This window comes from Microplitis mediator, chromosome 10 (genome assembly GCF_029852145.1).
Source record: "Microplitis mediator isolate UGA2020A chromosome 10, iyMicMedi2.1, whole genome shotgun sequence".
In the NCBI taxonomy this organism is placed as follows: Eukaryota; Metazoa; Arthropoda; class Insecta; order Hymenoptera; family Braconidae; genus Microplitis; species Microplitis mediator.
The window spans coordinates 498,339-520,735 of record NC_079978.1 but is presented as its reverse complement, the minus strand read 5'-3'; the positions used below and the strand labels follow the sequence as shown (position 1 = coordinate 520,735).

General features: G+C 35.9%; 5 protein-coding genes and 1 non-coding gene across 16 annotated transcripts; 3 read left to right on the top strand and 3 right to left on the bottom strand.

The window, feature by feature from the left end:
- Nucleotides 1–624: 624 nt before the first annotated feature.
- On the bottom strand, nt 625–2,847 carry LOC130675472 (protein YIF1B). Its single transcript, XM_057481189.1, has 4 exons — nt 2,359–2,847; nt 2,035–2,114; nt 1,593–1,964; nt 625–1,533 (listed from the first exon to the last, which is right to left on the bottom strand). The coding sequence occupies exons 1-4, from the start codon at nt 2,387–2,389 to the stop codon at nt 1,000–1,002; spliced, it is 1,017 nt and encodes a 338-aa protein (XP_057337172.1). The 5' UTR covers nt 2,390–2,847; the 3' UTR covers nt 625–999.
- A 77-nt stretch (nt 2,848–2,924) lies between these two features.
- Nucleotides 2,925–2,996, bottom strand: Trnac-gca (transfer RNA cysteine (anticodon GCA)). Its single transcript has one exon. It is a non-coding gene; the product is annotated as a tRNA-Cys (tRNA).
- A 201-nt stretch (nt 2,997–3,197) lies between these two features.
- On the top strand, nt 3,198–12,452 carry LOC130675465 (ankycorbin). 5 transcript variants are annotated; one of them, XM_057481174.1, is made up of 13 exons: nt 3,199–3,697; nt 5,054–5,410; nt 5,471–5,805; nt 6,349–6,625; nt 6,708–6,956; nt 7,027–7,451; nt 8,678–9,523; nt 9,599–10,836; nt 10,904–11,212; nt 11,278–11,354; nt 11,432–11,586; nt 11,693–11,769; nt 11,953–12,452. In XM_057481174.1, the coding sequence occupies exons 2-13, from the start codon at nt 5,184–5,186 to the stop codon at nt 12,112–12,114; spliced, it is 4,377 nt and encodes a 1,458-aa protein (XP_057337157.1). In that variant the 5' UTR covers nt 3,199–3,697; nt 5,054–5,183; the 3' UTR covers nt 12,115–12,452. The 5 variants fall into 5 exon arrangements, 4 of the variants coding, with proteins under 4 accessions (XP_057337159.1, XP_057337157.1, XP_057337156.1 ...); XR_008991294.1 differs by having other exon boundaries at nt 3,198–3,697; nt 8,678–10,836; nt 11,669–11,769; nt 11,953–12,062; XM_057481173.1 differs by having other exon boundaries at nt 8,678–10,836; nt 11,953–12,427.
- Nucleotides 12,453–12,679: 227 nt separating this feature from the next.
- Nucleotides 12,680–17,429, top strand: LOC130675469 (cyclin-dependent kinase-like 1). 6 transcript variants are annotated; one of them, XM_057481181.1, is made up of 6 exons: nt 12,680–12,973; nt 14,726–14,915; nt 15,738–16,085; nt 16,158–16,424; nt 16,502–16,660; nt 16,947–17,429. In XM_057481181.1, exons 1-6 carry the CDS (start codon nt 12,906–12,908, stop codon nt 17,094–17,096), a joined length of 1,182 nt encoding a protein of 393 aa, XP_057337164.1. In that variant the 5' UTR covers nt 12,680–12,905; the 3' UTR covers nt 17,097–17,429. The 6 variants fall into 6 exon arrangements, with proteins under 6 accessions (XP_057337164.1, XP_057337169.1, XP_057337167.1 ...); XM_057481186.1 differs by lacking the exon at nt 12,680–12,973 and adding an exon at nt 13,044–13,224; XM_057481184.1 differs by lacking the exon at nt 12,680–12,973 and adding an exon at nt 13,539–14,008.
- Nucleotides 17,430–17,491: 62 nt separating this feature from the next.
- LOC130675471 (1,5-anhydro-D-fructose reductase-like) lies at nt 17,492–19,764 on the top strand. Of its 2 annotated transcripts, none has more exons than XM_057481187.1 (8): nt 17,492–17,662; nt 18,138–18,267; nt 18,422–18,586; nt 18,652–18,855; nt 18,929–19,045; nt 19,118–19,512; nt 19,583–19,628; nt 19,733–19,764. In XM_057481187.1, the coding sequence occupies exons 1-8, from the start codon at nt 17,607–17,609 to the stop codon at nt 19,757–19,759; spliced, it is 1,140 nt and encodes a 379-aa protein (XP_057337170.1). In that variant the 5' UTR covers nt 17,492–17,606; the 3' UTR covers nt 19,760–19,764. The 2 variants fall into 2 exon arrangements, with proteins under 2 accessions (XP_057337170.1, XP_057337171.1); XM_057481188.1 differs by lacking the exon at nt 17,492–17,662 and adding an exon at nt 17,893–18,047.
- On the bottom strand, nt 19,762–22,383 carry LOC130675466 (DNA replication licensing factor Mcm5). Its single transcript, XM_057481178.1, has 3 exons — nt 21,821–22,383; nt 21,586–21,758; nt 19,762–21,522 (listed from the first exon to the last, which is right to left on the bottom strand). Exons 1-3 carry the CDS (start codon nt 22,226–22,228, stop codon nt 19,905–19,907), a joined length of 2,199 nt encoding a protein of 732 aa, XP_057337161.1. The 5' UTR covers nt 22,229–22,383; the 3' UTR covers nt 19,762–19,904.
- Nucleotides 22,384–22,397: the final 14 nt, after the last annotated feature.

Below are 22,397 nucleotides of genomic sequence, written 5' to 3'. Positions count from 1 at the left end.
ACTGACTGAGCTTAATTACTATTGTTATAATTATTGATAAAAAGTTAATTTGCCTGAAGATAATGAAATTATAGTTTTTTTTACGAGTGTGAATGTAGCATGATACTGAAGTTAGCAGACGTCTAATTATTTTTGGATTTTTTTTAGACGATAAATAATAAAAAAAAAATATTTGAAAAAAATGCACCCATAGTTTTTTTAATTTTCTACATGTGTATTTTTTTAGTTTTTTTTTTTTTTGTAATTGATTTTGTGAAAAAAAAAATCCGAAAATTACTAATTGTCTTCTAACTCCTTTATCATGAATGTAGCAGACATCAGACAAATTTAAAATTATAAATAAATAGAGGAATTAATTTAAAAAACAAAATAAAAAAAAAATGCAATTATTAATTTCAAAATTTTTTAAGCGCGCATTTTTTTGAAATTTCATTTTATTAATTATTTAATCTATTTATTTGTAATTTTAAATTTGTCTGATGTCTGCTACATTCACACTCATTTTTTTCGCTCCGTTTTTATTTAAAAATATATAAATATAAATATAAAAAAAAGATTAGTAAGTAAGAGGGTGTCGTAAATTAAAAATAACTTTTTTTATCAATGAATTTATTTACCTTATGTATATAATTATAAATAAGTGTCAAAAATATTTATTAAGCTTACTCTAAATTTCATTATTTTCCCGAGCGACTCAAAACAACAAAAAAATAATTTTAAATTTACCGCCAAAGCAGCAAGTACGTAAAATTTAATTAATAATTGATCTTTTGTGGTGTCCATCAACTAATATAATTAAATTATAAATATTAATGAGCAAATTAAATTTAATAGAAAATAGCATAGGCATAGATAATATACTTGATGTATTTATTTTTATACAAAAGTTATCAATCAATTAAATTGCTTTACAGATTTGCATTAAGTTGTCTGCATTTTCTTGCTCATTGTTTCACTGACACGATCACAATTAAAAAAAAGTAAAATAATAAATTTAATTTATGAAATGAGATGGTAAGAGAGCCACCACATGAGAAAAGGCTGGAGCATGGCGAAGAATAAAATAAAATACAATCTTCTCTTGTTACCTGTAGCAGAGTAAGAAGAGTGACCTTCAGGAATAACGCGTAATTTTAACGATCTTATGAGAAAAAAAGCAAGTGATATACTGTAGTAAATTAAAATAGCAAAGTATCCAGCTCGCCCGAACATCAATGAAAGAAGTATCGCAAAATTAATTCCCACGTATTTGTAGCCTCCGTACGCTAGCATATCAAAAGTCTTTAAGCTGGTGTCCAAATTCATCACGTAGAGTGATATTGTGTGAACAAGTAATTCAATAATTCCCCAAGCAAGTGCTGAGCTTGCGATTATTCCCAATTGCTCGGGTGTAAAACGTTCTTGGGTACCCAGTGACAACCCTGCGATCACGACGTAAGTCAAGAATGCCATCGTTGGAATATACAAGTCCGGTGCATTCTTTTCATAGCGCGGCTGCAGAGGAACATCTTGCTCATACTTTACTGACCAATCCTACAGAAAAAATGACCTAATTAGCACATGGCAATTAAGACTATTGATTTTTAAATTACCTTATGCGTAAATGGGAAAAAAAGAAGCGCTAATTTAATAAAAACGTAGTCTGTATCAACAGCGAAGTAGTACTTCAGTGCAGTGACAGGCACATATTTTTGTAACTGTTGTTTTCCAGATCCTACAAGAGCATCGCCGTATTTCATCGCCATATTAGCAACCATTGGCTCCGCGAGGATTTGGGCTGCGTACGGAGGACTCGAAAAAGTTTCCTGAGGTGGTTCTGGCATGTAGGGTGGCATCGGTGAACCAGAGTTCATTGGCGGTTGCATCGGAGGTACCATCTGTGGCTGGGCGAATCCGTACGCTGGTGGAGGCTGCTCTGGTACATTGAAACCGTAATCTTGCTGTACTCCATTGTTCATAGGCACCTAAAATAAATATAAATCATGAGATATCACTCTGCTGTCCACCAAACGACATCTTGGTAAATATTTTTACCTGCGGATACATGTACGGAGTTTGTTGAGATGGTGGACCAGATAATCCTGCTGAAGGATCCAATATCCTTTTAGGTTTCCCTGAAAATTAAATATTTAAAATATATGTTATATATATTTATGAGGAATACTGATTTAGAGTAAACATAACCTCTCTTTTTTACGTTCGCTCAAAATTTATATAATAATTTATTTTATTTAACGACAAAATACAAAAATTAAAAGAGAAAAATTTTTGAAATTTATAGAAAAATTAATTATTGATGAAGTAGTTAATTATTTATAATAATAATTATTGTGTAATTAAATAAAATTGTAAATTTACCTCTTCGTGATCCCGAGTGATTATAATTCATTTTGATGTTTTATTTAATAAAACTTTTTTTACTATAAAATAGTAAAAGTTATTTTTAAATTACTGTTGGTTTTAAAAAAATATAAATATTATGGGTATTTATACCCGTAAGTATTTATTGTTATCCAGTACAATGAAAACAAGTAAACTTGTACGTCGCCATATCCCGTCATTCATTGCGTCTGTATTTTGCGCTCGAGTCTTCGTCATAATTTAGCTCGTGGCAGACCGTATGATTTTGACAGATGTTTATATCAAATTACATCTTTTAATCACTTGCTCCCTTTGACTGTCATATTTATGACAATTCTTCACTTTTAATTTGTCACCAATAAAAAATAATTTTTATTACAAACAATTTTTTTTTTAATTTAATGAAAATCCGTCAGAATTTTCGGAGTATTTTCAAATAAGTCAATGAATTTCTCGAGTAAATTAAAAAATATGTTTTAAATTCGATATTGATCAGAGAGATGATAAATTTTTTAATTAATTACAAAAAAAATGATATTAGAGTACAAAAAATTTGAAAAAAAAGGGGGCACCCGGGTTTGAACCGGGGACCTCTCGATCTGCAGTCGAATGCTCTACCACTGAGCTATACCCCCATCGAACACAAAGTTTTTTACGCTGCTACTTAAGCTGCTCTCTGAAAAACCAACAAAACTCATTAATAAACAATAAGAAAAGTAATTAATTACAAAAAAAATCAATACGTTCATTAAACAAGTGTTCGTATTCTCATTTAAATACTCTAATTACTCGGAAATAATTATTTGTAAATGAAGTCGTAAATCTCTACGACGCGGGAATTCAAAATCTAAATATTTGCTTATCGTATCGAAGAAGAATATCACCGCAGATGCAGACTTTAAAATAAATAGAATTAATGAAGTGACGGTTGGCACGATAGCAAGTGTCATTTCCAAGACGTCTTTGGTATATAAATGCATGCGAGGATTCCGAGGTAAATACGTCACCAGAGGGTTGGTATCCAATAGCAACCTTAGCATTAACTGCGCTGCTTGGAGTTGGAGAACTGTATAAAAGCACAGTAGTGTATATTGAACCGGCGTCAGAAGTTCTTCACTTTCTTCTTTACTCCAATACCCTCGTGGTCGGCTCCAACTTAAACTGTCAATAATTTTTTTATTTACAAATCAATATAATGAAATTATTTAATTACCTGATATTTGTTGTTAAATTTTTTTTTTTATGAAAGAAGAAAAAAATGGTGTCATTGATACTTTAGCTAGAGAACATGTGTCCAGTCTGTGGTAAATCAACACTGGTTGTACTCGTGACTGCTGTAAGTACACAATATTAATATATTATTTTAATTATAATCCAGTGTTACAATACTGATGATGATTATTATGATAATGATGGTAAATATATATGAATGCAGTATGAATATGCATTAAATTTATTATTATGATAAACGATTCATTTGGATTTAGTAATGCCAGTAATGGGGCAGGGGTAGGGTTGCATTAATGGAAATAACGATTTTCAGTCACCGCTGGTGTAAAGTTCCAACAACATGTGCACGTGGATTCGTTGGACAGCTCTTTGTACATACATTTTAACTATACATAACATAATATGTGTTATACAGTTACCTACATATATACAGCTACATGTGATCCAGTGAAATTTAAAGTCTCTAATGCTTATCACGTGCGTTCTTTTAACGTCACGAATGTTTACTATTATTGTAGGCCTATTTTACGTTGTCCTTAATTTTGAATTTATTTGTAAACATGAATTACTTAGTGCGGAGACTTCAATGCTCGATACTCTGTGTTCCTTTGTTGATAAAAAATAAGAAGTCCACAGAAGAATGATAGAAGATTTAATTTTACAAGAAGTATAGGGAAGCCCCGACTAATGCAATAAAGTAGGAGCAGTATTTTGTAGCGTGATTCGTGACGGACAGGAGCTTAGAACACAGACGAGTTGTGTTATGTTTGAAAGTTAGCGAAGAAGAGTGAGCAGATGTGTCTATATTTTTAGCTGTAATTCTAGTATAGTCTTCATTAGATTTATCTTGAGATTTTGTATTAATAAACTTTTGAACGATTCACTTAGTGTATAAGTATCTAGTCGTTTCTTAAAATAATCGCGGACTGTGCTAATTAAAGCCAGGAATTGAAAGAAAAGTTTCGAGAGTAAACTTGGAGAAGAATATAAAATTAGTCTGTGGGTATAGGAGGCTTCTTATCGTTCGATTGGATCGTTAGGATCTCGTTGGGGATTTAAATGAATTTTTTTCGGGTCACTGGTGGAATGAGTAGTTAGTTTTGTAATGGTATATATAAATATATGTATAATATCGCATTAAGTAACGACAATTAATCACATGGCGACCTTGCCGTGCAATCAGCTATTAAGAATTTCTTTATCGAGTTGGATTGTTGTGCTGTCCAGTAACCATAGAAACCGAGTGACCAGGTCAATTGGAAGCACGTGGTCAGTAACCGGAGTTCTCTATTTGCCATCACTGATGTGAGATATAAAAAAAGAAGGGTAGAATAACTGAGACCCTTCTGAAGATTGTCTGCTGTGATTTGAGTTGTTGTATTCGTGTTCCACATTTAACGGGGTGTAAATTAGGTCGGAAGTGACGCTAGAGCGGTACGATAATTCCAGAGTATTTTCTTAGGTCACGGAATAGTCTGGTGTTGGGAGTCGTGCGATGAAGGCGGACGGCAGCGACGGAGCGTCATGCCGTCCTGGCAGTGCCGCTGGACGCTGAGGTCGTCGTGCCGGTGCCCGGTTACCTGGAGGCTGGAATGGACACTAAGACTCCACCGATAGCGTTTAAGCATCAGGAGAAGAAGCCACAAGCTTTCAAAGCTGACAGATCGGCTACGAAAACTGGAGACGTATCATTGCCACCTCTTACACCACTGCCAAACGGAAGTTCACACAACAGAACAAAGATTTTAGGCACGCAATGGAATAAAAGAGTACCCTGTGTTGCTAAAAGTCAGGAACGCACGAAGAAACGCCCGTACAGGTAATTTGCATGATTAGAATACTTATATTTTTACAGTAAGTAATTATTTGTAACTTACAGAGTCCTGCAAATTGGAGCAACTCCGTTGATGCATGCTTGTCAGCAGGGTGACAGATCCCGCGTGCTGAGATTGCTGAAGGATCAGGAAGAAACAATAGGATATCGTGATCGTACCTTGAGAAACGCACTCCATTACTGCATGGACGCGGCAACAGGGGGTGCAGTTGCGTCTGCTGCACCGGAACTCGTTAACGCTGTCGACGCTGAAGGACATACACCACTTCATCTCGCGGTTATTGCTGGTGACACGCAATTAGTTGCAGTCCTATTAGCTAATGGAGCAGACGTCAACGCCAAAGACCTGGAAGGACACAGTGTCCTACACTGGGCGACGGGTATGTCATCGTTATGTGCTTTCTCGTTAACATATTTGCATTCCTATCGATCGTTTCTCTCCTCATCATTTTATATTGATGTTTTCCTGTAAAAAAAAAATACATATATATACACAAGAGCATTAAGTTAATTGCGTTAGAAAATGTTTCTTTGCTTTGCATGTTACATAAATTTTATAATTTACAATTGTTTTAACGATAAAAAATAGTAGGGTATTATGTCAAGATTTTGTTAACAGTGAATAACGATCTAAGGAGAGAGTTATCGGGTAGGCTTAATCTCCTTAAAGCTATCAAGTAGCAGTGTTTGGTCAGTTAAGGTCAGTAGGTCACTAATAACGAGACACGTCGGATTGTGACGATTGATCACGCGAGAACCACGCGTTTATATGAACCCCTTGTTTCGATCCAATGTCCTTGGTTTTAGTTAAAATATAGTGAGAATTATGACACCGTGACAGCATTAATTATTCATATACAGAAATAACATAACTGTCGATAAATATTTTTAATTGAACAGTAATTTAAAAATTAAATTTACAGTATGCGGCGAAGCAGAATGTGTACGGTTGGTACTGGCAGCAGGAGCAAGACCTACAACTCCTGATTTGCGAGGTGGATCACCTTTGCATTACGCCGCACAATGCTGCGGTGCGGCGGTTACAGCGGAGTTGTCTGTTCCCAAGAAGATTGGACTGAAAGTACTGCAAACGCTTCTTGAGTTTGGCGCAGACGTTAATGCCAAAGATGAGGACGGTCGTCAACCGATTTTATGGGCAGCTAGTGCAGGAAGCGTCGAAGCGGTATTGGCTCTCGCGAGGTAAATATTTAATGTTAAAAAAAAGTGGTAGCATGTATCGCGTGCACACAGTTAAATATATAATTTCTATCGACAATTTTAGAACAGGAGGATCAGCAGCTGCAGGTGCTACTGACAAGGATGGTTTAACTGCGCTGCACTGCGCAGCTTCTAGAGGTCACGCGAGGTGTGTTGAAGCTTTGGTGAATCTTTGTGGCGCACAACCGGATCATGTGGATGATAACGGGTGCTCGGCACTTCATTATGCTGCTACTCTAGGTCATGCTGATGCTACGGCGCTGCTTCTTAGGCTTGGAGCTGACCCGAACCGGCAGGATCGCAAGGGCAGAACGTGAGTTCTCAGATGCCATTGAAGAAAGAAATATAAAAAATAATAATTTAAAATTACTTTTGAAATACAGGCCTGCTTTGTGCGCTGCTGCCAAAGGTCAGCTGGAGACATTGAAGATACTTGCACAGCATGGTGGCTCTCTGCATGCAAGAACTGTACGAGGAACTGGAGTAGCTCATGAAGCTGTCTTGTCCGGGCGAATAGAGCTCATTGAATGGTTGGCTAGAAAAAAACCAGCGACTCTGGATGTTGCTACACACGACGGCAGGACTCCGTTGCATGTAGCTGCGCTTCATGGTTATTTAGATGCTTGTAAAGTACTTCTAGATCATGGCGCGCGAATAAATTCTATTTTTCGAACTAGCAAAAGTGGTTCCATGACACCGCTGGATGCCGCTTTGTATCGTGGCCATCGAGATTGCGCGAAACTCATTCAAATGCATGGTGGGACAACTGCGCAAAATTTACGAAGTCACAGGACAGCTCCTAATAGAGGTAAATTTAATTATTCGAAGCGTGAGGTGTAACTCAAACAGTTTACAATCATTACGTTATCAAAAATTACCATCACAATAAAAAAACTCAAATAATTTTTTAATGTTATAAAAATATGTCAGAATTTATTCAAATCGTTTCATTTTATTCGTCTTACACGGAAAAAAATTAATCGTGAATGCAACATGATGCAGTCATGTTGCATTCACATGATGAAATCATGTTGCATTCACATGATTTGTCATGTTGCATTCACATGATAGTCATGTTGCGGTAACATGAGAAAATCATGTTGAATTCACATGATTTGTCATGTTTCGGCTACATGATAATCATGTTGCGGTAACATGAGAAAATCATGTGGCATTCACATGATTTGTCATGTTGCATTCACATGATAATCATGTTGCGGTAACATGAGAAAAATCATGTTGCATTCACATGATTTGTCATGTTGCATTCACATGATAATCATGTTGCGGTAACATGAGATAATCATGTGAATGCAACATGACAAATCATGTTACCGCAACATGATTATCATGTGAATGCAACATGACAAATCATGTGAATGCAACATGATTTTTCTCATGTTACCGCAACATGATTATCATGTGAATGCAACATGACAAATCATGTGAATGCCACATGATTTTCTCATGTTACCGCAACATGATTATCATGTGAATGCAACATGACAAATCATGTGAATGCCACATGATTTTCTCATGTTACCGCAACATGACTATCATGTGAATGCAACATGACAAATCATGTGAATGCAACATGATTTCATCATGTGAATGCAACATGACTGCATCATGTTGCATTCACGATTAATTTTTTTCCGTGTATGATAATTAAAATGTTACTATTATGGAAGTTAATTTTAAACCGCAGTCCTGGATGTTCAAAGTTTTTCTTCTGTAATTGTGTTATGTAAATCTATTAGAGAACAACGTGACACTCACGAGCGGGAAAATTAGAAGTTTTAAACCTGAGGGATTGCAGTTGCGAAGTAACTTCCGCGGTTGTTACATCGAGAGACACTAACTCGTGCGTAGTTCAATTATTAGAAAATTTAATTTACGAATTAATAATATTGATTCAGTATCCTTGCAAATCGCTTTTCCTTTTGATTGAATTATTAATTATGAAAAGTTTGAGTTAGACAAATTTTAGATAATTACAACTATGATTTTATTGTAATGATATTTTGTTTTTAGTTTTTGCCGCCAAATTAAAAGTCAAACGACGGGGTTCAAGTTCAGGGAGCGAAAGTGATTCTGGAAGACGTAATCACCGTGAGCCGGATGTTTATATAGAAGAGCGCTGGGTAGAAAAACGCACGCGAAGAAGAAGCACTCCTAGGAAACACGAAGATCGACGGGGGAGTAGAAGTTTTAGTGAAGAAGAAGTACGATTGTCAAAATCTTCACGTCGTGATCGACGGCGTAGAGCTCGCAGTGAATCGGCGCGTTATGATGACAGCGAACCGGAAAAAAGGGAACGTAAGAAAAGTTGTCATAAGAAACACTCGAAACACGAGTATGGAGAGTCGTCGAGTGAACTTGATGATTACAGCTCGGATGATATTGTTGAGGGTGAAGCAGAAAAAAATAATAAACGCAATGTAAGTAATGATGAGGACCGTAGTCTAAGTGATGACAGTCTAGAGGTTGTTGTAGTGCGTCGTTCGCTGGAAAAAAAGTCTGAGAAGGTTCAGTACTCAGGGAGGAATTCAAAAACTCCAAGGGAAATGTCGCGAGAAACCAAGATGACGGAGACGAAACGTAAAAGTTCAAGAAGAAAAGCAAAAACAGTTTCATCGAGTGGCAAAGAAGAAAATGGAGCTGGGACCGAGAGAAAAATGAAGAGTCGTGAATCTGCAAGTGAAGGATCTGCTGGAAAAAAAGAAGGAGTAAGAGAGGGAAAAAGTAAACCGGAAAGACGTCCTAGGAAGGACACTGACAGTACAAGTCAAGAGGCAGTCGAGAGGGTCACGGTGACTGCTTTGGTACACAAGGATCAGGCATCAGCAGACACTCCTAGATCTACTCATCTGATACACGGTAGCGAATCTAAACATGAAGATTTTAAAATGATAGATGATGAATTGTCAAAAAATAAAATTGATGATATTTTAGAGAAAGCTGACGAAATGCAAAATGCTTTGATGGCTAAGGCGGCTGATCTTAAGAAAGATGTCGATGAAATACGTCGACAGATGTCTGATAAAAAATCGGCTAGCGGAGATGACAGTGGTAAGGGAAAACATAAGAAAGCGTCTGCGTCAAAAGGTAGGAAAGAAAATAAAAATGAGTCGGAGGTTACTACGAAAAATTCCCAATCGGAATTTTCGACATTACAGAGTCAACACGAGGACAAAGACGGCGGCGAGTCAACTACGATTAAAGATATGGAAAATCAGAAGGTGGAGAGCACTCAGGACGAATCCAAGAGTAATGTGGAGAAAATTGAAGTGACAAGTGAGAGTAAAGCTAGTGATGCTAATGAAGAATCTGCATCAGAGGAGGATCGTAGCACTAGCAGAGATGGCAGCTCTTCTGCTACAAGTAAAAGATCAGAGGAATCAAGATCTCAGGCTGGTGAGTCTGATAAAGAATCTTCAGTTCAGGTGGAAAAATCAGGTGAGGAAAAAAATGAGGTTGAAAGTACAAAGACTTCGTCGGTTGAAGAAAAAAAAGATGATAAGAAAGAGGATGATAAGAAAGAAGTTGTGGTAAATGATGAAAAAAAAATTGAGGTAGACGAGAAAAAAGAAGTTGAGGTGAATGATAAAAAAGAGATTGAGGTAACCGATAGAAAAGAAGGTGAGGTCGATGATAAAAAGGAAGACAAAGTTGATGAAAAAGTGGAACATCAGTTCTCTGAAAAATTAGAACCAACAATGGAAAAATCAGGACAAGAGACGGCAGTTTTAGAAGTTCCACAATCGGCGCAAAAGTCTGCTGATAAACAAGAAGCAGAAGTATCGACATCTGAAAACATACGTCACATTGATAGTTCATCTAGTTCAGCCAAGTCGACAAGGAAATTATCTCATTCACGGCCTTCTACTGGCAAAAGTAGAAGAACTAGTTCCAAGTCGTCATCTAAAAAGAGTCTTTTTGAAAGCTCTGAAGAACGTTCGCCCGACCGAAGTGCTATTGTTGCGGTCATTGAGAGTCCAGAGTGGGATGAGGAAGACGAAGAGGTGGCCAAAGAAATTCGTGACGTCGTGGGTGATGCTGAACCAGATACTGACCCAGAAGACGACGACAGTTTAGGAGTTCTCAGAGTGTTACCCAGCACGAGCGAAGAAGAAAGTCCGAGACGACTGAAAAAACTTTTGAGGGAATCGAAGCGAGATAAATTACCTCGAGTGAGTTGTTTCAGAGTTCAATATTTACTAGCAATTATGAAATTTTTTTAATGATACTTTTTTTTAGGTTGAAAGAAAAACTATCGGCAGCCCGCGAGGTCTCCACGCACAAACTAAACAACGTCGAGACAGCGGTGGCAGAGACAGTGGAATCGAGCCAAGTCCACGAGTTTCAAAAATACCAAAACGAACTCTTAAATGCTATCCAAATACTGAGAAGCAACAAGCGCTCAATATTGACACTATTACCCGCGATGTACAAATAAGTTTGCGGAGATATCATTTGGAAAGAAAAATATTCTTTCAACTAATGGAACTCAAGAGACTGCAAATAAGACACGGCAGAGCCAATGAACAAGTTTTGGTCAAACGACAAGTAAAATTTATAAATTTACTTTAATTAAATATCAATAAATTAATTTATTTATTTATTTATTTTAGGTTGAAATGTTTCATAAAGCAGGAATGTCTGGACCAGCTTTAGGAGTTGCTAAATACGACCAACCCTACACATTTAAGTTTGTGTTATTTTTTATTCCCGAGATAAATTATATATAATTGTTGGGAAATTATTTTTACGAAGTAAATTTTTTAGGGATTTTGAAACTTTTCTTTACGAACAACTGCGTCGTCTACAGAGAAGACCACCGTCGTCAGACAGATGTACTGATCCAAAACAATGCACAAAAAAGACCCATCGCTGTCATCATGCAACAAGCGCTTACACTTCAGTGCCAGTGTTTACTTATCGTAAGAATAAAATATTTATAAAATGACATAATTTTTATTTTGGAAATCAGGTAATTTGAGTAGTTAGAACTGATCTGCGTAGTTTGATCGTAGATTATAATTGCAGTGGGCGGAGGAAGCCAAGAACGAGACGAGGGGTCTCTATTTCCCAGAATAGAGAGTCGGGGAAAGGGTCAAATGACGGTAGTGATTGTCAAAAATTAGAAATATCATTGTTTGTTTTTTAAATAATCGACATAGCTTTTGTTCATCATGTTGGCATGTCTCAAGCACCGCAGATCATTTAATGATAAATCATTTGCATAATATATCAACTTGTGTCTGTATAAACTATTATTTATGCTATTTAAATATTACTGTTTGCAGGTAGAAGTAACAAGAGGTGAAGAGAAGCAAATTATAGCCTTGCCAGCTGAAAAATTAGATCGCACAAAAAGATACTTCGTCACGTTTACAGTGAGGGGTGATAACGATGAGAGTGATATCAAGACTCCGCGCAACGCACAAAGAGCCACCAAAAGCGTCTGAAATTCAAAAAACTGCCACTGAGAAAATGGAACATCCACTATCTAGTTTTAATTCAACATAAAATACAATTATTATTTATATTAATATAACAAAAAAAATAGATATATGTATGTATGTATTGTATCAAAAATTTGAACCGACGTTCATAGGTCATCCGAATAAAAAATACGGGACCATTTAAAATACATCCGTCCAAGCGTCAATGTAAAGTTAATAAGCCAATAAATAATTGTGTATAATACTCGAGTTAAAATTATATTTATTTACTCGTTACTTTTAAATATAACGATCGATAAACTTGTTTACTATTTCCTCGTAGTATCCCTCATCTATGATTTAAAAAATAGTTAGCTCGCGGTTTCCCCTCGTGCTGCGAGAATGAAAAAATTAATTTTAATCATTCATCAACCAAAATTGAATTTATGATAAACTTTGATGGAGTTTGACGTTTAATATTTTCAGCTAGATTAATATCAGAAGAGCTTTCATATATATATGTATTGTTATGTACATTTATATCAAACTTGGTTCTCTTTGCTAACTATCGATCTCACGTGACGCAGTTGTTTTGAAAGTATATAGCAATGAAGGCTCTTGGGTGTTATGCTCCGGTCTATGGCAATCGCTACACCGTAGCTTTCAGTTGCAACAACAAATCTTCATTAATAATGTTAACTGTGTGTCGTTTGCTGATATCGTTATCAATAGTAATCGCGCAAATAAAAATAAACGGTATGTAGTTGACTTGAGTTTTAATAAATCTATACTACGGACACCAGTGAAGCCTTCGCATGGACAAATGGCTCCAAGACAGAAAGCTCTGGCTCTTTGGCAACACTTTGCCGTTGCTGCCACGAAGGTTTGTTTATTAATATTACTAAATATATATATATACATATATTTACCAGTCAACAAATACTCCAGCTTAGTATATCTTCTATCTATGATCCATCGTCACAAATAAATTTTATTTAATCGATACCGTTACTGTGTCATCGGTCACTTGATAATTTTCCGACGAATCGGTTAAAAAAACACGTGTCAAGTATCTGAGCGTGGATCACGTCGTGTGTGTAGAAAGTTTTTATGAACTGTGTCAATGTAAACAAGGTATACACAAAAATATCAGTACATTTGTTTTTTAAAATAATATGAGGGCGCATGATAAAGACAGCCATTGACATTCGTCAACCTGAAAATAATTTAATAATAGCGTAAAGAAATAAATATATACTGGAAAAATATTGACCTAATACATATTTTTTTAATTTTAATTGCTTATCGATTGTCACTAGAGTTTGGTTTCATTTTTGTCATAAACGAAACCCTGTAATAATTTTAGCGATACGTAGATTCGATAAAATTCAAAACGATCTCTTCTATCGTGACCTCTAGAGAAACAAATCGATGATCTATGACGTTTAAACCTGTAACACGCAATTCTGTGTTTGCTCCACCACATCATACACGTAATTATAGATCAGCCGCGTTATTAAGATAAAGTTATAATAATAATTATTATTATATGTTTCGGTGTATCCGTGCAACAACAAAATGCATTATAGATCCTGATTGCCTTCACCTTCAGCTCTCTATTTATTATTTATCGTGATTGGTAAAATAACATGTACACATTTAGCTGCTGCCAATCCGACTTGATTTTGTTGATGAAATTATTTAAAAAGTTATATCAACCTTGATACTCGTGTTAATGCATGTTACTTTTTTTATTGATTGTCAATAATCAAGTCTCTAGCACATTTATATATGATATGGACGTATGTCCATATTTCATTCGGTCACGTAAATTAGTACTACATGACAAGTCGTAGAGTAAAGGTGACGTTGAGTGTAGGTGACAATACGAGCTCATGAATTTCATGAAGGAACTTTTGTAAGTCGCTTATCATCTTCATTACGATCATCATCATCATTGTCATTGTCATCGCCACCACCACAGTTTACCACTGAAATTTAACTGATTGACAGTTCAGGAATTTTTATATGGCAGCATGTTTTCCAAACTTGTTCAGGTTTGAATTTATTTTTTAGTCACGAACTAAAATGTGGGACACTAAAAAACACAAAAAAAAAATAGTAATCAGATAAATGGAAAACAATAAAATAGAAAGCAATAATATGTAATACACATAAAGCTACTTACGGTCTGTGATGGTTTGTCGCACGCAAGTAAATTTAGTTTTACCCTTCATCTGCTATCTATTATCTGTTAAATTTTTGAAAGTTTGCGTGATACACCCTCGGTATATGGTCAGAGGGATGCGAATGCGCGGGCGCGAACCCTCGTCCAGCAGGTTTCCCTTCACCTGACTCGAGCGAGGAGTTTGACCCCTGGTCAATGGTGAAAAGGACAGTCTTAGTTGCAGTCTCCAGCGAGAAGGAATGTTATTTGCGCAGCAGTTCTCTCTACCCTGCCTTGGAAGGCTTAACAAAAAGTCGGTATTTCCTGTGTCGCTTAATAATCCGAGCAGCGGAATATTAAGTGATTGTTAATACGGATGCTGCACTGATTTACTTATCATACATATACTTGTTAATTAATATTGTTTATGGATTATAGTTGAGTGGACATAATGTTTTGTGTAACCAGGTCTCGGGCACCGAGTAAAACCATGGAGAGATATGAGAGGCTGGGAAGACTAGGTGAGGGAAGCTACGGAGTTGTGTTCCAGTGCAGAGACAGGCAGACAGGAAGACTAGTCGCTGTCAAGAAGTTTCAACAGACTGAAGATGATCCTCTTATAAGAAAAATCGCTCTCCGAGAAATACGGCTACTAAAGGTATTGTGTATTGTCGCAGTATCTTACTGATATCTTTTCAGGTCATCGATATTTAAAGAAGAAAAGAAAAAAAATAATCACATCTATGTTCATGTTTGCATTAAAAAGGCATCTTCAGAAAAGCTTTGCTTGCATGAAAGCGTCTTTAAGATCCGCCAGGTAGTTTCGTGCTCCGGAAGCTCTGTGCCGGAAGCTAAAGACCTTATCGCTGCCAGACATATACAGAGTTAACGCTGCGAATTTCTTTTACGAGTAACGTTGCTGTATAAAAGAGAACGCTCGCATGCACCAAATCAATCGTCTTTCTTGCACTACCATCAAATATATACATATATGTTTATAGTGTCTATGTATAGAGCACATATATACTTAGGGGGTGAACACACATGGTATACTAATGTTTTAACTTGCTATGGTGAAGGTGGACGGTGGTCAATATCGTCCCCGGTCAATACCTTGGCGAGTAGATATTCTCCATGCCGTCTTATCCATTAAATCGGTTCTCTCACAAATATATATACTAATGATTCTCGCCTGCTTGCTGGCAAACTTACTTAATATTTGCTACTTGTGACCTTTTATAACTTGATATGCAAGTTTACGTTAATTTTCTTCAAGGTTTTCTCTTCATGAATATAAATATTGCGCGTGAATCATTAATAATAGCTTACAATTCATGTTTAACAATCATTTTTATACATTACCTTTTAATATCCACCGCCAAGATTCTTATCAATTTTTTTTCTTACTTAATAAAATTACTTTCATTATATATTCCTGCAATAAAAATAAATTTATATATTTAATTTTACCGTATTGCAGAACCTCAAGCATCCAAATTTAGTTAATCTATTAGAAGTATTTAGAAGAAAAAGAAAACTTCATTTGGTATTTGAATACTGTGAGCACACGCTGCTCAATGAGATGGAAAAATACCCGCGTGGATGTCCAGAGCTCATGACACGGCAGCTCACCTGGCAGATTCTCCAGGGTGTTGCCTATTGCCACAGACTCGGCTGCGTTCACAGAGACGTAAAACCAGAAAATATTCTCATCACAGCCGATGGCGTCGTAAAACTCTGTGACTTTGGCTTCGCGAGAATGCTCAGCCCCGGAGAAAATTACACCGAGTATGTAGCAACCAGGTGGTATCGAGCACCAGAGCTCTTGGTGAGTTACGAAAATTAAAAGTCAAAGTGAAAATTTTCTTCTCATCTCAATAATTTCTTGAACTATCAACAGGTCGGTGATACCCAGTATGGAACTCCAGTGGATGTTTGGGCAATCGGTTGTGTGTTCGCTGAATTAATTCGTGGAGAAGCTCTTTGGCCAGGAAAATCTGACGTCGATCAGCTCTACCTGATTAGAAGAACTCTGGGCGATCTGTTGCCGCGACACATGACGATTTTTCAGCAAAATGAATTTTTTGCTGGTGTTACTTTACCTACCCCACAGTCCGTGATGCCTCTGGAGGCTGTTCTCCCAATGAGTCCCAGTACACCTGTACAAGTAATATAAATTAAAAAATACATACTCATATATGTAAATATATATTGAAATAAATAATATTTAAATTATTTTTCTAGATTGACTTTTTAAAAAAATGCTTGGAAAAAGATCCAGACCACAGGTGGACTTGTGATCAATTATTACAGCATGTATACTTCGAAAACTTCCACTTTAAAATGCCCAATGGCGAAGCTGAAGAATATGAAAAGAATCGAAAGTACAGAGATCGATCACGAGTAAGTTTATTTAATAATGACGATCAATCTACAGACACTACGTGACTTCCTGAGGATTGCTGCTAATTTTAATTGTTTATTAAAATCTCTACTCTAAAAGTGACTCTAGAATCTTTTGTTTATTTATATTATCATTGAAATTTAAGAAGAAAGATTCTTGAAAAAAAATCTACACGGTCAAATTTTTTTTATCAGTCGTCTGAAATATTTTACATCGTATTCAGTAACAGAATAATTAAAGTATAAATTTATTTAAATGTAATTAAAAATAAAATATGAATTACAGAATTCCAATTACAATCAAATGGTGTTACCCCAACTTACTTCCAAAGGTGGTGGAGTGCTTCACAATCATCAGGAAACCCGCCCAAAAAGTTCCTCTGTCCAGCAACACCAAGACTTTGATCATTTACCAACAATACGTGGGTGTAATTAGTCTTACTTATAAAATAAACTATTTATTGTAATATACTGTCCATTTAAACTGTAAAAAAAATAACTGTACAATGAACCTTCTTCTAACTTACTTACTTATTTCTTCATAAATTCAATGCATTAATAATAATAACTATCATATATTTATTTTATTTAATAACAACTATTGTTTATTATAATTAAGTTACATAAAATTTAATTTACAAACTAATAGTCTTCTTACTCGTTCCTAATATAAGTTGTAAAGTAATTTGTATCGGTAACTAACAATACTTCATCTATTAACAGACTGAAGTCAATGTAAAAAGAATAAGTGAGATCTGAAAAATAAAATTAAGTTAAATAAAACCAAATACTAATGGCTTTGTAATTTGATGATTCAATTCCGAGTTCAATCACCTGAATCAGTCGGTGATCTCCCTCAGTACCGACCGCATCCATCATCGACTAGCTCCGAGCTCTTCGAATATTTATTTAATTAATTAATTAAGTTTTTATAAAATATTTCAAAATGTTTTCTATTGTTTCATATGTTGCGCGCGTTAATTCAAAACATTCAATGATTTCGTACGTTTATTATTTTAAAAATTTAAATTTTTCTCTAAATTCCTGAATTTGGTTTTGGTTTTTTTTTTATAAATGCCCTTGATAAAAAACAATCCAATATTTTGTTTGTGGATATAAATAAAAAAAGGTGTAACGTTTATTAACATTTAATTTTCTGCATCGATCAGTTTGTAAATCGGGTTTAATTCATTTAACGAATGTGCATGCGCTCTACTCCAAAAATAGTTACTCCGCACTATTGCAATGCAATACCTGTTTTCATTCCTAAAATTTTTATTTTTTAATACAACCATTGACTTTGATAGTCGATTAAATAATAATTAATATGTATGTATATATAAATATATTTAATTAAATGGTAATTAGTCAACAAATATTGGCATTGGTGTGTATGTTTTATAAATAAATTGAATTAAACAGAGTACTTGGCGTTAAAAATTTGAATCTATAAATAATTATTGTGCAATTTTTGTAGCCTCGGTGCAATTGCTGCAGGGAAAAATTACAAGTTACAACTATTAGGAATAATCCGGGGAATAGCGATGAAGTCTATTAAATTGTCATCGGGATACGATATGCCAACAGTTGGCCTTGGCACGTGGCAGGTGATTACCGCAATAATTAATTGTAGTAATGACAAATAAAATCATTTTTTTAAATTAAATCAAATTAAATTAAATTTTTTGAACATTGGTACTGTGCTGTGTTTGAAAAAATATAAAGTTTTTATGTAATAATTATTTGTTAATTTTTTTTCAGACTAAACCTGAAGAAGTCGAATATGCTGTCACAACAGCTCTGCATTTTGGATATCGACACTTTGACACGGCATTCAATTACAAAAATGAAGAAGCTGTTGGTAACAGTTTGAAGAAATGGTTTGCTGAAGGCGGTAAAAGAGAAGATGTCTTTGTCACTACCAAGGTAAATAATAATAATGATAATTATTGTAAGTAGTAGTAAATTTATTTCAAAATTCAAAACTGCAGTTGCCACATTTTGGAAACCGACCATCAGATGTCGAGAAATATGTCAAGTTGTCATTACAAAATCTTGGATTAGATTATATAGATATGTACTTGATTCACATGCCTTTTGCCTTCGTCTGTGATAAAACTGGCCTTGCACCTGTTATTAATGAGGATGGAAGTTACAAATTGGATTTGGAGACTGACCCTGTCTCTGTTTGGAAGGTTTATAAAAATTTAGATGAAGAATTTGTAGTTATAATTTAAAAAATTAATGATAATTGTTTCGTATTGATAGGAAATGGAGAAGCAAGTGAAAGCTGGACGGCTAAAGTCCATTGGGATGAGTAATTTTAATGAGAACCAAATACTAGACGTGTGGAATAAATCTGAAATAAAACCCAGCAATGTCCAGGTAAATTTAGAAAAATTAAATGAAATTACAAGTAAATTGATGGGATAAATTTATAAAAAATAAATTTGATAGGTCGAGTTGCACGCGTATCATCAGCAAAAACCACTGAGAGAGTTTTGTAAAAATCTTGATATCGCAGTGACTGCTTACAGTCCGTTAGGCTCACCTGGATCCAAAGAATACTTTCAAGCGAAATACAATTACAGTCCTGACCAATTTCCAGACCTGCTACGACACCCGGTCGTTCAAAAAATCGCAAACACTCATGATAAATCGACGGGACAAGTTTTGTTGAGATACGCGGTACAGATAGGAGTGATAGTCATTCCAAAGAGCACTGATTACGATAGAATTAAAGCAAACATTGATATTTTTGACTTTGAACTGACTGCTGAGGAAGTAAAAGATCTAGAAGCTCTGGATCAAGGACCTGCTGGTCGAATCTTTACATTTTTATTCTTCAAAGGGTAAAAATTTATTGTATTTTAATTTATAAGATAATTTTTGGCGGATATTTATTTGTATTTAAAATTTTAGAGTTGAAAATCATCCGCAATATCCGTTCAAATATTTACTCCAGGAGGTAAGTAACTAAACTTACGGCAAGTGAATCATCGTAAGTTGCTCTATTTATTTTTAAATAATAAATAAAAATGTTTTACTATAATAATTTTAATTAATTTTCAGGAGAACAAGGCATCAGCGACCAATTAAAATAATTTTAAAAAATTCACTTCTTTTATTGGCACAAAAAATTGAAATTTATTGTCGGCATTTTTATCTGTTATAAAAATAAAAAAAAATTATTTACGACCGTTAAATATCTAAATGATTAATTAATTAATTTTCTAATGAAAGTTTACATAAGTCTGTACAACATTTTACGCTGCATGCGGTGTTGCAATTCGCCACGACGGATCATCGTGTGAATAACTTTCAAAATAGCGCGTTCTACAAATTTTTGTTTCATAAAATCGTTGACGATACTTTGCTCAGACACTTGGGAGCCAACGGCAAATCGTCGTTTCAATTGTTTCTCGATCTGAGCAAGCATCTCATGATCTGCTTCGGACGTGAAACCTTCGGCGCCTGCGAGTGACCCAGAGACTGCTGCATCGAGAGTTGATACTTGGAAGAGTCGGAGAGCCTCGTTGACGTGAACTTCTGTGGCAAAAGGCGCCAACCGCATTTTAGCCAAAGATTCGGATATTCTTATGATCGCTTCCAACTGTCTTACAGTTATTGGGATTGACAGCCGCTTCTCGGTGTCTTTTTCATGCTCGTGAGTACCAGCACGCATCAAAACGTAGCGATTTTTAAGCTTTTCACCAGCTTCTTTGCTCAGCCGTGGCCCACAACGCGATCTACAGTATTGAATATATTTTTTCAGTACAGCAAGTGGTAATTCACCTTCAGTAGCTTGATCTGTGACTTGGCCAGCGTTTGCGTGAATGTTCATAACGTGCTTAGCGAGTATTATATCGCGCGACTGTTCATGTTCATCTTTGACAATGAAAATCATGTCAAAACGTGAAAGAATCGTGGGCATAAAGTCGATATTGTCATCACCCTTGATGTCATCCCAGCGACCGAAGATTGAATTTGCCGCGGCAAGTACAGAACACCGAGTATTCAAAGTCGTTGTGATTCCAGCTTTGGCAATGGAGATAGTCTGCTGTTCCATGGCTTCGTGGATAGCAACTCTGTCGTCTTCTTTCATTTTATCAAACTCATCGATACAAACTACACCACCATCTGCCAGTACCATGGCCCCTCCTTCCATGACAAAGTTTCTGGATGAGGGATCACGAATTACAGAAGCTGTCAGACCAGCAGCAGAACTTCCTTTACCCGAAGTATAAATTCCAATCGGCGCTACAGTTTCAACGAATTTTAATAACTGAGATTTAGCAGTACCTGGATCTCCCAACATCAGGACATTGATATCACCCCTTCTGCATAAACCGTCAGGCATACGTTTTCTCGAGCCTCCGAACAACAAGCATGCAATGGCTTTCTTAATATCAGCAGCACCAAAAATACTCGGCGCAATACTTTTAGCTATTTTTTCGTAAATCAATGGATCAGCTGACAGACGTCTGAACATGTCTTCTTCTTCGTTAGTAATAACTGGCTGAGTACCACGCCCGGTATTTTCTCCATCGACAGAAATACCGATCACACGAAGATAGGGAGCTCGTACGCCGACAAGAGTTTTTTCTCGTCCCCCACGTCTGCCCCCAGACCCCGCTACCTTTTTGATGGAGTATATTCCCAAAATAAGAACTCTGTTACCTGGTACAACACGATCACAGAGGTAACGATCGCAATAAAGTTGCAGATGTCGCGGCATCTCTCCTTGAGGAATGTTGTCTGGTAATTCTTGGAGCTTCAGTACTTGGAAATCAACGCAGCGACACAAGTCTGGCATCACGAAGAATGGATCCAGTTGGCACTTAGGTCTTCCTGCCTGCTCTCTGTGTAAATAAATTTTGAATCAATAAACATTCAATTTCCAAATAACAAATTAAAATACATACGTTGTACATTTTCTTGGCAAAGCATATCCTTCTAGGCCCGGTTTTATTGGGATGTTACTTTGAATTGTCCTGCAAGATCTGCATTGGATTGAAATTTTCGTAGCCTTGGACCTGATTCCTGATGCAGAAACGACAATTCCAGGGACTTTTATCAACTTGGACACGATATCAGGCTGCAAGAAAAAAATCATCACATCAGTGACCATATAATTAATTTTAAAAAATAATAATTTACCTTCATGCCTCTCAGAGATGTCGGGTTACCATCAGAAGACAGCAGTATCTGAATATCTTCAACTTTTTCCTCATCCAGGGGTCTCGGTGCCGTCAACTCATCAGCAACATCTCTGGCTGCTTCTTCAAAGACCGGCAAATACTCAGTAGGTTGCTTGTAAAGTTTTTCTGCCAGGGATTCATCAAAAGCCCCCAGATCTTCAAGATTTATTTCAACCCAATACTGTCCCAAATTGTAATTACGTTTAAGCGCATCACGATACTTGTAATTAAAATTTCCCTCATGAAACTGTCGTATAAATTCCTTGAATTTTCTTTTGTACGTTTGCAGCTTCAGCTGGTCATCGCGCTGCTCATCAGACGCGAAATTGTCCGAGAAAAAAACTTGAGGCGCGTCAAAGTCGTTCATTATTAATTTTATAACTTAAAAAAAATTACTTTTAATTCGAAAATCACTTGTCAATTATTACACTTCAATTCTTTTGTGTAAACTAACTTGTAAATAAGAACTTGATGCTACAATGATCATTTGGCGGGAAACGCACAATAATTGCAGTTCAACAAAACAACTCTAGAGG

Coding starts and splice junctions, on each gene's coding strand:
- LOC130675472 (XM_057481189.1), bottom strand. CDS start 2,389: ATGAATTATAATCACTCGGGATCACGAAGAG. Junction 1,965..2,034: donor CTCCGTACATGTATCCGCAG/GTAAAAATATTT, acceptor TATTTATTTTAG/GTGCCTATGAACAATGGAGT. Junction 1,534..1,592: donor TTTTCCCATTTACGCATAAG/GTAATTTAAAAA, acceptor TTTTTTCTGTAG/GATTGGTCAGTAAAGTATGA.
- LOC130675469 (XM_057481181.1), top strand. CDS start 12,906: ATGGACAAATGGCTCCAAGACAGAAAGCTCTGGCTCTTTGGCAACACT. Junction 16,086..16,157: donor ATCGAGCACCAGAGCTCTTG/GTGAGTTACGAA, acceptor AACTATCAACAG/GTCGGTGATACCCAGTATGG. Junction 16,661..16,946: donor AGTACAGAGATCGATCACGA/GTAAGTTTATTT, acceptor TATGAATTACAG/AATTCCAATTACAATCAAAT.
- LOC130675466 (XM_057481178.1), bottom strand. CDS start 22,228: ATGAACGACTTTGACGCGCCTCAAGTTTTTTTCTCGGACAATTTCGCG. Junction 21,759..21,820: donor CATCTCTGAGAGGCATGAAG/GTAAATTATTAT, acceptor TTTTTCTTGCAG/CCTGATATCGTGTCCAAGTT. Junction 21,523..21,585: donor TTGCCAAGAAAATGTACAAC/GTATGTATTTTA, acceptor TTATTTACACAG/AGAGCAGGCAGGAAGACCTA.
- LOC130675471 (XM_057481187.1), top strand. CDS start 17,607: ATGTTTTCTATTGTTTCATATGTTGCGCGCGTTAATTCAAAACATTCA. Junction 17,663..18,137: donor TCAAAACATTCAATGATTTC/GTACGTTTATTA, acceptor CAATTTTTGTAG/CCTCGGTGCAATTGCTGCAG. Junction 19,046..19,117: donor TAAAACCCAGCAATGTCCAG/GTAAATTTAGAA, acceptor TAAATTTGATAG/GTCGAGTTGCACGCGTATCA.
- LOC130675465 (XM_057481173.1), top strand. CDS start 5,184: ATGGACACTAAGACTCCACCGATAGCGTTTAAGCATCAGGAGAAGAAG. Junction 6,626..6,707: donor GCGGTATTGGCTCTCGCGAG/GTAAATATTTAA, acceptor CGACAATTTTAG/AACAGGAGGATCAGCAGCTG. Junction 11,770..11,952: donor GGGGAAAGGGTCAAATGACG/GTAGTGATTGTC, acceptor TACTGTTTGCAG/GTAGAAGTAACAAGAGGTGA.